At 47.3% G+C, this 17,056-nt stretch overlaps 1 protein-coding gene across 3 annotated transcripts in view; it reads left to right on the top strand.

Annotated features, from left to right (window-relative positions):
* Positions 1 to 17,056, top strand: part of KNTC1 (kinetochore associated 1) — a 736,750-nt gene that overhangs the window by 69,804 nt on the left and 649,890 nt on the right. For all 3 annotated transcript variants that reach the window (XM_063964446.1, XM_063964444.1, XM_063964445.1), the window contains exon 3: positions 12,660 to 12,780. In XM_063964446.1, coding sequence (XP_063820516.1) covers positions 12,660 to 12,780 — 121 coding nt within the window. The remainder of the gene's footprint in view (positions 1 to 12,659; positions 12,781 to 17,056) is intronic.

The raw sequence follows: 17,056 nt of genomic DNA, 5'->3' as shown, positions 1-17,056 counted from the left end.
GGTGAGAAAAAACTGCCTGTAGTTTTTCCTGCATCTGAGGAATTAAAGGATAGGGCACGTTGGGAAACACCCCCTAGGGTGGATAAAGCTCTCACACGCTTGTCTAAACAGGTGGCACTACCGTCCCCGGATACGGCCGCCCTTAAGGAACCAGCTGACAGAAAGCAGGAAAATATCCTAAAATGTATATACACTCAGACGGGTGTGATACTGCGACCAGCAATCACCTCAGCCTGGATGTGCAGTGCTGGGGTGGCTTGGTCGGATTCCCTGACTGACAATATTGATACCCTAGATAGGGACAGTATATTACTGACTATAGAGCATTTAAAAGATGCATTTCTATATATGCGTGATGCACAGAGGGATATTTGCCGACTGGCATCAAGAGTAAGTGTGCTGTCCATTTCTGCCAGAAGAGGGTTATGGACAAGACAGTGGTCAGGTGATGCTGATTCCAAAAGGCATATGGAAGTATCGCCTTATAAAAGGGAGGAGTTATTTGGGGTAGGTCTAACAGACCTGGTGGCCACGGCAACGGCTGGGAAATCCACATTTTTACCCCAGGTAGCCTCTCAACATAAGAAGACGCCGTATTATCAGGCGCAATCCTTTAGGCCCCATAAGGGCAAGCGGTCAAAAGGCTCCTCATTTCTGCCCCGTGGCAGAGGGAGAGGAAAAAGGCTGCAGCAAACAGTCAGTTCCCAGGAACAGAAGCCCTCTCCCGTTTCTGCCAAGTCCTCAGCATGACGCTGGGGCTTTACAAGCGGACCCAGGCACGGTGGGGGTCCGTCTCAAAAATTTCAGCGTGCAGTGGGCTCACTCACAGGTGGACCCCTGGATCCTTCAGGTGGTATCTCAGGGGTACAAATTGGAATTCGAGACGTCTCCCCCTCGCCGTTTCCTAAAGTCTGCTTTACCGACGTCTCCCTTCGACAGGGAGGCGGTATTGGAAGCCATTCACAAGCTGTATTCCCAGCAGGTGATAATCAAGGTACCCCTCCTACAACAGGGAAAGGGGTTTATTCCACGCTGTTTGTGGTACCGAAGCCGGACGGCTCGGTGAGACCTATTTTAAATCTGAAATCCTTGAACACTTACATACAAAGGTTCAAATTCAAGATGGAGTCACTAAGAGCGGTGATTGCGAACCTGGAAGAAGGGGATTATATGGTGTCTCGGGACATCAAGGATGCTTATCTCCATGTCCCAATTTACCCTTTTCACCAAGGGTACCTCAGGTTTGTGGTACAGAACTGTCACTATCCGTTTCAGACGCTGCCGTTTGGTTTGTCCACGGCACCCCGGGTCTTTACCAAAGTAATGGCCGAAATGATGATACTCCTTCGAAGGAAGGGAGTTTTAGTTATCCCTTACTTGGACGATCTCCTGATAAGGGCAAGATCCAGGGAACAGTTGGTAGTCGGGGTAGCACTATCTCCAGTAGTATTGCGGCAGCATGGTTGGATTCTCAATATTCCAAAATCGCAGCTGATCCCGACGACACATCTTCTATTCCTAGGGATGATCCTGGACACAGTCCAGAAAAAGGTGTTTCTCCCGGAGGAGAAAGCCAGGGAGTTATCCGAACTAGTCAGAAACCTCCTAAAACCAGGCCAAGTGTCAGTGCATCAGTGCACAAGGGTCCTGGGAAAAATGGTGGCTTCCTACGAAGCAATTCCATTCGGCAGATTCCACGCAAGAACTTTCCAGTGGGACCTGCTGGACAAATGGTCCGGATCGCATCTTCAGATGCATCAGCGGATAACCCTGTCACCAAAGACAAGGGTGTCTCTCCTGTGGTGGTTGCAGAGTGCTCATCTTCTAGAGGGCCGCAGATTCGGCATTCAGGACTGGGTCCTGGTGACCACGGATGCCAGCCTGCGAGGCTGGGGAGCAGTCACACAGGGAAGAAATTTCCAGGGCTTGTGGTCAAGCCTGGAGACATCACTTCACATAAATATTTTGGAGCTAAGGGCCATTTACAATGCCCTAAGCCAAGCAAGACCTCTGCTTCAAGGTCAGCCGGTGCTGATCCAGTCGGACAACATCACGGCAGTCGCCCACGTAAACAGACAGGGCGGCACAAGAAGCAGGAGGGCAATGGCAGAAGCTGCAAGGATTTTTCGCTGGGCGGAAAATCATGTGATAGCATTGTCAGCAGTGTTCATTCCGGGAGTGGACAACTGGGAAGCAGACTTCCTCAGCAGGCACGACCTCCACCCGGGAGAGTGGGGACTTCACCCAGAAGTCTTCCACATGATTGTAAACCGTTGGGAAAAACCAAAGGTGGACAGGATGGCGTCCCGCCTAAACAAAAAATTGGACAGGTATTGCGCCAGGTCAAGGGACCCTCAGGCAATAGTTGTGGACGCTCTGGTAACACCGTGGGTGTACCAGTCAGTGTATGTGTTCCCTCCTCTTCCTCTCATACCAAAAGTACTGAGAATTATAAGACGGAGGGGAGTAAGAACTATACTCGTGGCTCCGGATTGGCCAAGAAGGACTTGGTACCCGGAACTTCAAGAGATGCTCACGGACAACCCGTGGCCTCTACCTCTAAGAAGGGACCTGCTCCAGCAAGGACCCTGTCTATTCCAAGACTTACCGCGGCTGCGTTTGACGGCAGGGCGGTTGAACGCCGGATCCTTAAGGAAAAAGGCATTCCGGATGAAGTCATCTCTACCCTGATCAAAGCCATGAAGGATGTAACCGCAAAGCATTATCACCGCATTTGGCGAAAATATGTTGCGTGGTGCGAGGCCAGTAAGGCCCCGATGGAGGAATTTCAACTAGGTCGATTCCGGCATTTCCTGTAAACAGGACTGCAAATTATTCCTCTGCACTGGGACGCCAGTAGCAAGAGGATCTGAGACACTATACACAAACTAGTAGGCTCCAGCAGCTGCAATAAATTGATGAGACACGCTTGTGTAGCACTCATACGATACATTGTAGCCGTCCACTTGTTACAACCTATGGACACTATTATTTAATCTGTGTTCTAGACAGTTTAAGCGCATTCCCTCAGTGTGTTTTAGTTTATTGATTTTAAACTATCCTATATTGGTATATACCATTTATGTATATGAAATGTTATTAAAATACTTTTGTTATTTTTGTAAGCAAGTTCCATGTGTGTTAATTTGAAGTAAAACAGACACACAACTATAGAGTGTTATTTATTATTTTATTATATTTTTTTTTATTAAGTAAAATCAGAGCACCTAGCGCAATACATTAGTTTTCCTTTTTCCCTTGTGCTTATCTGAGGATATTGCTAATCCTCTAATGTGTGCAGCTGGTGTACTGAATAAATTACATACTTAAAATATTTGCGCCAGGAGCTGGGGTGTTAATCACTCCTAAATTCTGTTTTTAGGAGTGTCTATGGGCCTAAAATTGGGGTCCATTAAGGTTCAAATTTCGGCCCTGTCAATTTTCTTCCAGAAAGAACTAGCTTCAGTTCCTGAAGTTCAGACGTTTGTAAAAGGGGTACTGCATATACAGCCTCCTTTTGTGCCTCCAGTGGCACCTTGGGATCTCAATGTAGTTTTGGGGTTCCTAAAGTCACATTGGTTTGAACCACTTGAATCTGTGGAGTTAAAATATCTCACATGGAAAGTGGTCATGTTGTTGGCCCTGGCCTCGGCCAGGCGCGTGTCAGAATTGGCGGCTTTATCCTGTAAAAGCCCTTATCTGATCTTCCATTCAGACAGGGCGGAATTGAGGACTCGTCCTCATTTTCTCCCTAAGGTGTTTTCAGTGTTTCATCTGAACCAACCTATTGTGGTACCTGCGGCTACTAGTGACTTGGAGGACTCCAAGTTGTTGGACGTAGTCAGGGCCCTGAAAATATGTTTCCAGGACGGCTGGAGTCAGAAAATCTGACTCGCTGTTTATCCTGTATGCACCCAACAAGCTGGGTGCTCCTGCTTCTAAGCAGACTATTGCTCGTTGGATTTGTAATACAATTCAGCTTGCACATTCTGTGGCAGGCCTGCCACAGCCAATCTGTAAAAGCCCATTCCACAAGGAAGGTGGGCTCATCTTGGGCGGCTGCCCGAGGGGTCTCGGCTACTTGGTCAGGGGCAAACACGTTTGCTAAATTCTACAAATTTGATACCCTGGCTGAGGAGGACCTGGAGTTCTCTCATTCGGTGCTGCAGAGTCATCCGCACTCTCCCGCCCGTTTGGGAGCTTTGGTATAATCCCCATGGTCCTTACGGAGTTCCCAGCATCCACTAGGACGTCAGAGAAAATAAGAATTTACTTACCGATAATTCTATTTCTCGTAGTCCGTAGTGGATGCTGGGCGCCCATCCCAAGTGCGGATTGTCTACAATACTTGTACATAGTTATTGTTAACTAAATCGGGTTATTGTTGTTGTGAGCCATCTATCCAGAGGCTCCTCTGTTATCATGCTGTTAACTGGGTTCAGATCACAAGTTGTACGGTGTGATTGGTGTGGCTGGTATGAGTCTTACCCGGGATTCATAAATCCTTCCTTATTGTGTACGCTCGTCCGGGCACAGTATCCTAACTGAGGCTTGGAGGAGGGTCATAGGGGGAGGAGCCAGTGCACACCAGGTAGTCCTAAAGCTTTACTTTTGTGCCCAGTCTCCTGCGGAGCCGCTATTCCCCATGGTCCTTATGGAGTTCCCAGCATCCACTACGGACTACGAGAAATAGAATTATCGGTAAGTAAATTCTTATTTTTTCTTTGTTATTTTCAGACAGTGCTGTTTGGCAACAGCCTGTCTGCTTTGTGGGACTTAATGGGAGGAATGGCCCAACCTCCTCCAGGGTTAATGGTCCCATTCCCCACTGACAGGACCCTGAGCTCCTGAGGGTCCTATTCTCAAGCCACTATTGCTTGTACTTGGATCACTAGGGCCATTGCAAAATGGTCAGGTAACCCAATTGAGGGGTTAAATTCCTTACCAAGAGGTGAGATGATTTTACTCCTGCAATATATATAGGACACTGCAAATTTTATGGTAGAAGTCATAAAATAAATTGGATTGCTCAATGCACGCTCCACGGCCATGGCAGTGTCAGCACGCAGGGGCCTATGGCTACGTCAGTGGACGGCCGATGCGAATTCCAGAAACGGTGTGGAAAGCCTACCTTTCACAGACGAAGCCCTGTTTGGTGACTAACTGGATACGTGGATATCCAAGGCTGCGGCGAGTAAGTCTACATATCTTCCTTATGCAGTCCCACCAGCTAGGAAGACCTACTGTGCTCCGACTCTGCAGTCCTTTCGGACAGCAAAATTTAAACATAAAGCCAAGGGTTCTTCTACAACCTTCAAAGGCAATGGAGGTAAACCCAGAAAACAAGCAATTGCAAGTTCACAGGAGCAGAACTCTGCTACCTCAAAGCCTTCAGCATGACGGTGGACCTCTCTGCCTGGTAGACAGGCAGGTGGGAGCCCAATTAAGTGATTTCAGTCACATACAGTATGTGCGACGTCATGCCAGGATCCCTGGGTCAAAGAGGTCATCGCCCAGGGGTACGGACTGGAGTTTCAGGAACTCCCACCTCACAGATTCTTCGAGTCAGGCTTACCAGCTTCTCAGGAGGAAAGTATAAATTTACAGGATGCAATTCAAAAACTGGTACAGACTCACTTCATTGTTCCAGTTTCACCTCAGCTACGGACCAGGGGTTATTATTCCAACCTGTTTGTGGTACCGAAACCGGACGGTTTGGTGAGACCCATTTTAAACCTCAAGTCGTTGAACCCGTACTTATGGGTGTTCAAATTCAAGATGGAGTCTCTGAGAGTGGTGATCTCGAGTCTGGAGGAAGGGGAATTCTTGGTGTTTCTGGATATTAAGGATGCATACTTTCATATCCCGATCTGGCCGCCTCATCAGGCTTATCTCAGGTTTGCCTTACAGGACTGTCACTATCAGTTCCAGGCCCTGCCCTTTGGCCTCTCCACGGTTCCGAAGGTGTTCACCAAGGTAATGGCGGAGATGATGTTTCTCCTCCGCAAACGGGGAGTGAACATTATTCTGTACCTGGACGATCTGCTCTCTCAACTCGACTACTTCGGGATCACGGGTGGATTCTGAACCTACCAAAATCTCACCTGGAACCAACTCGGAGACTTCCGTTCCTGGGGATGATACTGGATACGGAGGTACAGAAGGTGTTCCTTCCATTGGAAAAGGAAGTGGTGATCCAGTCAATGGTGCGGGATGTTCTAAAACATACCTGGATATCGGTGCATCTCTGCATTCGCCTTCTGGGAAAGATGGTACCCGCTTACGAGGCACTGCAATACGGGCGGTCTCATGCAAGGCTGGACCTGTTGGACAATTGGTCCGGATCGCATTAACATGTGCACCAGAGGATTCGTCTGTCGCCAAAAGGCAGGATTTCTCTTCAGTGGTGGCTCCAGACTTCTCACCAGACCGAGGGCCGAAGGTTCGGGTTTCAAAATTTGGATTCTGCTAACCACAGGCGCAAGCCTCAGAGGTTGGGGAGCAGTCCACTCAAGGAGCACACTTTCAAGGAAAATGGTCAAATCAGGAAACCATTCTTCCAATCAACATTCTGAAACTAAGGGCCATATACAACGCCCTTCTGCAGGCAGACCATTTTCTTCAAGATTAGGCAATTCAGGTTCAGTCGGACAATGTGACGGCAGTAACTTACATAAACCGACAGGGTGGAACGAAGAGCAGAGCAGCAATGTCAGGTAACACGGATTCTCCTCTGGACAGAAAGACACGCTGTGGCGTTGTCTGCGGTCTTCATTCCGTTAGTAGACAACTAGGAAGCAGACTTCCTCAGCAGACACGACCTCCACCCAGGAGAGTGGGGCCTTCTCCCGGAGGTGTTCTGGTGCGTGACACGTCCGTGGGGAATTCCACAAATTGACATGATGGCCTCTCGTCTCCACAAGAAACTCAGGCGGTATTGTTCCAGGTCGAGAGACCCACAGGCAGTGGCGGTGGACGCTCTGGGGACTCCATGGGTTTACCAGATGGTGTATGCGTTTCCACCACTTCCACTGATCCCAAGAATTCTCAAAAGAATAAAGAGAGACAAGGTTCAGGCAATTCTCATTGCTCCAGATTTGCCAAGAAGGTACGCAGATCTTGGTACGCAGATCTCCTGGACATGCTGCTGAAGGATCCATGGTCTCTACCTTTTCGAGCAGATCTTCTGCAACAAGAGCCATTCATCTATCAAGACTTACAGCGGCTGAGCGTCAAATTTTAGCGCTGAAAGGCATTCCGGACAGGGTAATTCCTACCCTGATCCAAGCCAGAAAAGGGATAACGTCTAAACATTACCACCGAATTTGGAAGATGTATGTGTCTTGGTGTGAATACAGGAAATTTCCTACTGTGGAATTTCAGTTGGGTCGTTTTCTGCTTTTTCTGCAGTCAGGAGTGGATGTGGGTCTATACCTGGGTTCCTTAAAGGTCCAGATCTCTGCCTTGTCCATTTTCTTCCAAAGACAGGTGGCGTCCCTCCCTGAGGTTCAAACGGATTGCCTAGTCACGCCGGGAGTACTTGTTTGCGATGGAGCCGCCTCAGATCAGCATGGCTCCATCTGTATCTCAAAAACTATGGCCTAGAGCAGAAAAATTTGACATGGGTTAGTAGCTCTGTGGTAGTATCAAGTGTACAAAGTATCATGAAAATCCGAGTCGTGGGTGTCATGCCTGGGTGAACTGGCATGGAATGACCACTTATTCTCTAGCTCGGTGCAGAGTTTGGCTGCTTCCTTTGCTGCATTTCAGCATTCAGTACAGGGACAAGTGGCAGTGCCAGCACCTACTGCAAAAGGACATGTGTTGTGCCTTCCTCACAGTCTACACCACTATCTGATTCAGAAGAATCCTCTACTCCTGCAGATCACGATTCTGATGCAGAATGCCCCTTAGTGGATGAGGAGGTAAACCCCAAATTTCATGTGGCTGTATTATTTAGGGTGGTTACATTTTCACTTCAAATAGAAGATGCTGAACCAGCCTCTCTGTCTTAAGGATCCTCTGCGCAAGTGGTAGAAGGTAGTGTTAGCAGAGTTTCAACATTCGGATCACTTCTCAGATGCAAGAGTTTCACGTTTGAGCCTACCACGGAATTGCCTCTTATTGCCAATATCAAAGATGCGGCCTATTACATTGGTGTAGCTGCTTCGTATTCTGTTCTGTTATCCTCCAAAGATTCCGCAGTTTCCATTGTGGCACGCTTCATGGAAGGTGGATTAGAACGCCAAAAAGTCCCTGGAAGCTCTGCTATACATGAGCGATTTCCTATTTGGACTGGAACTGGACAAAATTGTCTAGAAACTGGCAACCTCCAAGACAGTTTGCCTACCTTCGACTTCTTCAGTGCTGCCTAAGCCTTCGTCATTTCAGTCCTTTTTGTCCACAGGGCAAGGCCAAGGGTCAGACCTTTCCACGTCTATCTCAGACAACCAAGACCTCCAAACCCTAAACGAGCCTGGGCTTTTAACTACCAAGCCAGATGATAAACTTCCCGGCTGACGGGAAGTGCCTCCCCCTGGGGGACCCAAGGGTGGGAGGCTAACTGCTGCAGTTCGCCCACGGATGGCTTCAGATCATGACACACGCCTTGGTCCAAGAAGTGGTCTCTCACGGGTACGCTTTATCCTTCCTGATGCACCATACTAGAAAACACTTTCCAACCACTCTACCGACAGATCCTGCCAATGCTCTGGCACTCAAGGGTGTAGTTCACTCCTTGACAGTCCCACTTACTCCACAGCGTAGGGTTCTACACTGTTTTTCGTTCAAACACCAAATGGATCCTATCGTCCCATTCTAAATTTAAAGTTGCTGAACAAATACCTCGAGAGTCCCAAGTTTCGCATGGAAACTACGCTCCATTGTCGTGGCTATGCAGCCTGGGGATTATATGGTCTCCCTGGTACCTACTGCACCCTGCCATCAGCAATATCTCCGATTTGCTGTCCTGCGTCAGCATTTCCAGTTCCAGGCCTTACCCTTCGGACTGTTCACAGTTCCCCCAGGGTGTTCAGCAAGCTCATGGCAGTGATGGCGGGCCACCTCTGGCGACAGGGTATTCGAATATTTCCTTATCTAGACGACCTTCTTCTTCTGGTGCAATCCCCGGAGATTCTGTACCGTCACTTACAAGTGGTAATGTTGTTCCTGCAGAATCACTGATGGCTGATCAATTGGGCCAAATCCTCACTCATCCCATTTCAAAGGATGCTCCACCTCTGTTCACTACTGGACATCCTCATTCACATATCTTATTTCCTCGGGACAAGGTGGCAGCAGTACAGTTGGGTATCCGCAATCTACTTCACCAGCAACTGGTCTCACTCCATTCGACAATACAGACTCTAGGTTTCATGGTATCCACCTTCAACATAGTGAAATACGACCAGTTTCACTCCGGGCCTCTACAGCGCCTGATACTCTTCAGATGGAATGCTCTACCACAACAGATCAAATCTCAAACATTGATATTGTCGCGGGATGTTCGGGCGTCCCTTTCATGGTGGTTTCACACATCCAACCTGGACAAGGGACGTCCATTCTGGACCCCTCACTTGTTGATTCTCACCACGGACGCCAGTCTTCGATGGTGGGGAGCGATCACAGGCCGTCACTCCTTTCAGGGGTGCTGATCTCTGGCAGAAAAGGACTTTCTCAGTCGACGGGACGTTCATGCCGGAGAGTGATCTCTACATACAGAAGATTTTCAGCTTCTGTTACACAAGTGGGATCTTCCAGACGTGGATCTCATGGCCTCCAAACCCAACCACAAAGTCCCAGTGTACGGTGCCAGGACACGAGATCCGGAAGCAAGCTTCGTGGATGCTCTCACAGTCCCATAGACCTTTTGTCTGGTCTATCGCTTCACTCCGGTGTGTCTCCTTCCCAGAGTACTTTGTAAGTTCAAGGAAGACGGTGGTACTCCTCAGCCTCGTGGCTCCGCCATGGCCCAGATGCCGCTGGTTCACGGATCTTCATGGTCTCTCCGTAGACGAGCCCTTCCCTCTGCCTCTTCGTCCAGACCAGCTCTCTCAGGGGCCCTGCCTACATCCTGACATGCCTCGCCTGTCTTTGACGGCTTGGATCTTGAGACATCCCTCCTAACGGAAGAAGATTTTTCTGAGGCGGTAGTTCACACTATACTTCAAGCTCGGAAACCTGCCTCAGCACGTATCTATTACTGTATCTGACACTCCTACTTTTAGTAGTTTGCTCATTGTAGCTACAATTCTAAAGTTCTCAGGCTCTCTCGACTATTAGCCTTGTTACTGATGGACCTTAACATGGGTCTTCGCCTGGCTTCTCTGAAGGTCCAGGTCGCATCCTTGAAAGACTGTCTCCCTTACCAGATGTGCGTACCTTCCTCCAGGGCTCCGTGGGTTTTCTCCTTGGCTCTTCAGACCTTACAACGAACGCCTTTTGAACCATTGGAAACGGTGGACCCCAAGTGGTTAACTGCTAAGACACTCTCTTTTTTTTTTTTTCTGGCTATAGCTTCAACCCGAAGAGTCCCCTGACTTAGGAGCTCTCTCCTGTCGCTCCCCCTTCATGATTTTTCACCAAGACCTAAATAGGAATACCTACCTAAGGTAGTGTCAACCCATTGTAGTACCGGCCTTCCAGGAACCTGGTCTTTCACAGGAGGAAGCTTCGTTGGATGTAGTCCGTGCTCTCAGGATCTACGTGGACTGTACTAGTTCTGTCCAGAAACCGGATTCCTTGTTTATCCTCTATAGATTTCACAAGCGGGGCTGGCCCGCCAATAAGTAGACGTTGACCCGTTGCTTCGCATGACCATCTCACAGGCTTACATGCAGGTTGATCTTCTGCTCACTCTATTTGCTCTGTTCGTCCTTCAAGGGCAGCGCGTCTTGGAGCATCTGCTGAACAGTTATGCAGGGCCTGGTACGTGGTCTTCTGCCCACACATTTCTTAAGTTCTATGCCTTTGATACATTTGCCTCTCAGGAAAATGTCCTCCTTTCAGCTTTGGAGCATTCCCTCCCTATTACAGCTGCTTTGGGACATCCCAAGGTTAACCCTGTGGAGACCATGGACCCAGAAGAAGAATTGAGAGTTTTATGGTAAAACTTACCTTCGTTATCTTCAAGGTCCATGGATCCACACAGCACCTACCTTTATTGGGTTGCCTTTACAGTCACCAGTTTCCTTCTCTTCTCATTGAGTGTGATTTCCTGTGTGTACCATTCTATCTTCTTTCCTCTCTCCAACTCCTGCTTTGGGCTTTTAACTAAAACTGAAGTGTCTGAGCATGGGGGTGTGGGGAATGAGGGGAGAGGATCCCAGTGCATCCTGGGAGGCTCACAAGCGTAGCTGTTCGGTGCCAGCATACCCAAGGTTAACCCTGTGGAGACCGTTGACCTCCAATAAAAAGAGTTAACAAAGGTTTTACCATAACTCCCTTTTTTTTTCTTCTCCCTAATTCGTCCATATTTGCAGCAAATTGCTTACTAATACCCCTTTTACACTGAGCTAAGAACCTGCGGGTAAATGTATTATCCTCTGTTATGGGGGAGAATTGGTATCGGCAAACGCTATGTGCACTGATACTGCTTCTCCCCATAAATGACACTGGCAGTTAGGGCAACGCCCTCGTCACTGAGCCCGATCTAAAAGATAGCATGCCAATATCCAGTGTAATGTAGGATACCTGCACCATCAATATCAACAGAGCTGTCCCTGGCTGTGTAGGCCTCCGGACTCAGCGTGGTTTACGAGATCTCGCACATACACAGTGGAGCTTGCCCGGCTTGGTGACACAGCACATCAGCACTGAGCTGATGTGCTGCATGCTCTTCGGGGATCGCCGGAGAGAGAGTTTACACTCTGCTTCGGCAGACAAGATGTTAGTACATCTTGTCGGCGTGGATAATGAGGCAAAGTCGGAAGTGTTCATAGCAGCAAGATCTGTGCCGCTCCAATACGTTTAACCCTTGATTTGTTGCTGGAGCGACCGGGGTCCTGGCTAGGTGTAAAAGGGTTGACTGTGGTTGTGCTTCCCTAGTCTGCAACCCAGGTTGCAACCAGGGTCATTTCTTAAAGTCTGCTGCTGATGTTATCTCCAGCTGTCCTGTGTGACTGTCAAAGACCCAGGATCATCCTGCAGTGTGAAAGGGTTAGGTATATCTGAAGCATCGGCTCTGACCCATGTTCAGTATCCGGGGTTGGACATGGGTGTTACCCAGGGCATCGGTGTGAAAGGGGTGTAACTAATATGTATTGCATCAGCACTACCTTGATGTGATACAGAGGATCAGTGATTGCTGGAGTCGTGAGTTACTTTACTATCTCTCTGGGACTCTCTCTATCATACATTGTAGCATTAAGCCATCCTGCAGGATGTCTGCTCTGAGAAAAGGGACCTCTTCATAAATCTCCCCCTTAATTAGATGTTGCCCAGTCCATTGAGTTTTATCCAATCCAAAGCTATTACAATGTAGAAAAAAAATGGCTTAAATGATTAGGTACATGTATTTAATCAAATCATATTGGGAAAGATATTTATTAGTATGTAGCAAAATAAAATGTTCTAGAAATCAAAACATTTAAGTGTAACTTGCCCTGTAAAATATTTTGTTTTTCAAATAATGAATAAATTGCAATTTTTTTATTTTAAAGGTATCATTTAATCCAAAACTCTTTGCCTGCAATTCAGCGGAGGGATGTATTATTGTTGCAGACAAATCTGTATGTCTTCTTGACAGCATTTGCCAGTCTATTCAGCTTCAGCTACAGTTTGGTAAGTTTACATTTTGGAGCAATGTTACCAGTTTGTGTATCTCTATAATTTAAAGGTTTTTTTTCGATGCTAGGCTATATCTAGATGTTATATAACAAAACTACTGTAACTAACGTAAAAATTTTCGATGTGTATTACAGTGTACACTTCTCCCAATTATTTATGCTAAATACACATACCATGAGACCAACAAATTGTTCATAGTATAAAAATAATGGGCAAAATCAATTGGCTATGTATGTCAAGTCAACATATAAATAGAACTTTTCGGGTGTGGAATATGGCCAGTATGGATGGGTAGTGGTGGCGGGGTGGGGGTATTGTGGTAACCGACATTAGTTTAGCTTTAAGCCTTAAATATTTCCAAAGCACTAAACTTTGTTTGGTTATGGGCTGTTCGTGTCATGTTGAGCTATTAAATAGGTTTTTGTCCAATCAATAAAGAGTGCGAGTACACACTGGCTACGAGACTTTTTCTGCCCTGTAGTAGTTTTTTATACATTTTCTTTATGTACTTTAGGGACTATCCACCTTTTGTGTTAGTAGATTTATATTTGTGGAACTTGATATTGTATAATAGAAAAATGCTCTAGTGTCTGTTGTTTATGTCAGAGATGTTTATGTCAGAGATCAGGATTAATGAAAAATGGTGTCTACCCATTGTTGCACATTTCTCAAGATTGTGTTAGACTCCCAGGCAAGCAATTTTTTGAATGACCGTATGGTGGTAGTTCTAATGATTCCTGGGTAAAGTACATTGTTTTCTATCATGTGTACAAACAAAATTGGTAGTATAATCAGATTCTACATAGCTTGATTTGTGTTTCACCTTAGAATTTCTGAGTTTTAAAATGTACCATAATTCAGGAGATGTCTCCAAATTCTCACAGGGAGAACATCAGTTTAGAGAGGGAGGTCATCAATGAAGAGAGTATGTTTATATTACTAGTCACTGAGGGGTAGATGTACTAAGCCTTGGGAATGATACAGTAGAGAGAAATAAAGTACCAGCCAATCAGCTCCTGTCTTGTTTCAGGCTGTGTTTGAAAAGGGACAGGAACGGATTGGCTGAGTCTTTATCTCTCTTCACTTTATCATACTCCAAGGTTTAGTACATCTGCCCCTCAGACTGACCCAAGCTACAGTTTATTTAATTACATTTAGGAGGCTAGTAGTGCAAATTCCTGTAGCTATGGCATAATTCACATTCTCTGTCAAGTAATACCACATACTGCACCCACCCACCACATTGTATCAGTTGAACAAATTGTCTGTTTGATATTGAATTAATGTTATCAAAGGGATGGCTAGCATTGGCTAGTCACACTGCATAACAAAGCTGCACTGACCAGTCTGGGACTGAAGTTAGTGTTTAATTACATATTAAGCATCATCAACATCTGTATTCTTTCATATAGAAGCAATATGTCTAATTATACGATGAGTGTGCAGTAAGTATTTGGATGTGCAGTAGAGTGGACACAATCTGACTGTCTGGTTGTGAACTGTAATCTCTGACTAAAGTTCTTGTGAAATATAAAGGCACAGAACCATATATAAGTCGAACTGCACACTGAAGAAGTTGGCATGTTCATTTCCTTCTCAAACTTGTTATGGAGCTCAACAGAGGCCACTGGAGATCCATGATCTTCTACGACTGCAAGAGTGGTCTGCGACAGCAGTAGGGTTTTGACTGACTGCGAGCTGCTTTTGTGGAGGAAGCACTGTCCTGAACCTCTTTGAGTGGTTTGCCTAATATTGGCGTGGGAGACTGTTAACGGAAGACGAGGAGCTCTGCGGCTGCCCTGTATCCGCCATCTTCGAGGACAATGTTTAGGCTGGGTCGCACAGTTAGAGAAGGAGATAGGCATCTCATCGGGATCCGTCGGCTTTGATACTCCACTAAAAGTTTGGCCTGAGCAAGGTTTCTGCATGTTGGGTGCCCCATCGGCTGACTCGAGAGCAGAAGGAGGCTCAGGTGACTTAGTGCCGCAACGTGTTGTCAAGGTTTGATGGGGTTCACTCAAACGCTGTCTGGGATATCATCAGTGGTGATGAATCCTGGATCCACAGTCAGAACCCGAGACCAAACCGCACTCGGCCCAGTGGACCACAATGGGAGGTTCACTGCCTCAGTAGTTCCGACGTGAATTCAGCATGGCCAAGCAGATGGTGAGTGTTTTTGTGGCCAAAACTGTTTATGTAGCGACCATACCATTCGTGCAGCAGCACACCGTCACTGGGACTGGTATGCCAACCAATGCCTGACACAAGTACTGGAAGCCATTTTCAGGCGCCATCCAAGAACTCACTCTCTTCAGTGATTATGTTGAACTAAAGAATTTGTGGGTCCATGGGACTCCTCACTTTAAAAAAAACTGAGTTTCTACTCCCCTATTTCTGGTCCCCATCACATATTATGGGGGATGAGGACCGGCAGCAGTTGGGACAGGGCTGGGCGACAAGGAGAGGGTTAGGGGCAGGCAGTGCTGGGGGTAGGATGGAGGTTAGGGTAAATAGCACCTGGGGCAGTACTGGGGGAAAGGAGGGGGTTACGGGCAGGCAGTACTGGGGATATGGAGGGGTTAAGGGTTGATAACAGTTGGGGCAGTGCAGGGACAAGGGGGATTATGGGTAGGTAGTACTGGGGGCAATGCTAGAGGTATGGAAGGGGTAAGGGTAGATTGCAGTTGAGGCAGTGCTGGTGGCAAGGAGGGGGTTAGGGCCATGCAGTTATGGGGGGAGTGATGGGGGTGGAAAGGTGGTATGGGTAGATAGTAGTTAGGGCAGTACTCGGGCAAGGAGGGGTTTGCACTCACGGGGGCTGGTATTCAATATATGTTACTGTGTGTGCGTATGTATGTGACTGACCTACCCAGGTTCTTTTGTGGTGGTATATACAGAGTCTGTCCGGAAAGTAATGAGACTAAATACGGGAAAATTTTTATTTCTGCAGCGGGGTACACTGTCTTTCCACAGGGAATTACATTGGGGTGTAGAGTTGGATCTTGATCCGAGGCACCAACAGGCTAAAAGCTTTGACTGTTCCCAGGATGCATAGCGCCGCCTCCTCTATATTCCCACCTCCAGGCACTGGAGCTCTGTTTGTAAGTTGGTGCCTGCAGTGCAGGCAGCTAACAGGGAGTTCTGCGCTAGGCAGCCCTGAAAAGAGCTTTTTGAAGTAAAGAAGACTTCAAGGGCCGCAGCACAGGCACTTTGAAGTGTTATATGTCAGTCTGACATATATATCGCGCTGCGGCTTCCTCGCCTCCCCCAGTGGCGCTGTATACTCCCGCGCCCTGGTTGCCGGGTACTTACAGCGGAGGGCTCCGGTCACTTCAGGCACACACCCGCCGCTGCTCTCCTGGATCGCGTGGCCGCATCTTCAGGAGGATGTAAGAGGGTCCCCCAGGTGGGACCCGCTGAAATCGTGATCCGACGCGTTCTCTGAAGACGGACCGCGCGCGCTGGTGTGGACACACAGGGACCTCACTAGACCACCAGGACAAGGGGCACAGTTTGGATTTACTAAAATTCATTTCAAATAGGCCCCGCAGTACCAGTGGTGAAGTCCAGCAAGGGGATACGGCTCTGACCTGTAGCCCCTCCCCCAGCCCCAGGCACCATTTACTGCAAATGTTCCCTTCCTGGAGCTGCATCTCTGTCTATCTCCCTCACTCCCTGTCCGCGTTTGGGCGCCATTACACACAAGCTGAGCTGATTCTGGCTCTGCTGGGCAATGTCTCCTCTGTAAATCCGCCCTGCCTCATCAGCGCTGTGCATTTACAGGACACTTAAGTATTCTACATGTCATTTAGACAGTGTTATTTAAGAACAAGTGCATAACTTCAGGGATATTTAGTAAAGTACCCTGTGATATACATCCAGTCTTTACTGTGCATTGTTATATCTGTATATATACATAGCTTTACTTAGTAGTCCAGTTACTTAGTATTGCTAGTCCAGTGCAGTTTTATTGTTTGTAATAATTTCTACATTGTACATGTGACTGTGTGTGCCAATAGCTGCTGTGTGGTCTCTATTCCGTGTATCTCACACATATATTGCTATCCCTATAGTCTGTATCCTGAGGGGGCTAAGTGCATCAGGGTTCTCATATGATTTAGTGTCTCACAGGATATACTACTTTGGTATTTTTCTGTGTGTGTTTCAGTCACCATATACCTCTTAAATTCTGTGTGTGCTTTGCTTTGCAGTCACACTATACAGGGTTTTTTTGTCAGTTACTTTGTCTGCTTTCATTGTACTATTACGC

Source organism: Pseudophryne corroboree, chromosome 1, assembly GCF_028390025.1.
Source record: "Pseudophryne corroboree isolate aPseCor3 chromosome 1, aPseCor3.hap2, whole genome shotgun sequence".
In the NCBI taxonomy this organism is placed as follows: Eukaryota; Metazoa; Chordata; class Amphibia; order Anura; family Myobatrachidae; genus Pseudophryne; species Pseudophryne corroboree.
This window is presented reverse-complemented; position numbering and strand designations above follow the sequence as displayed.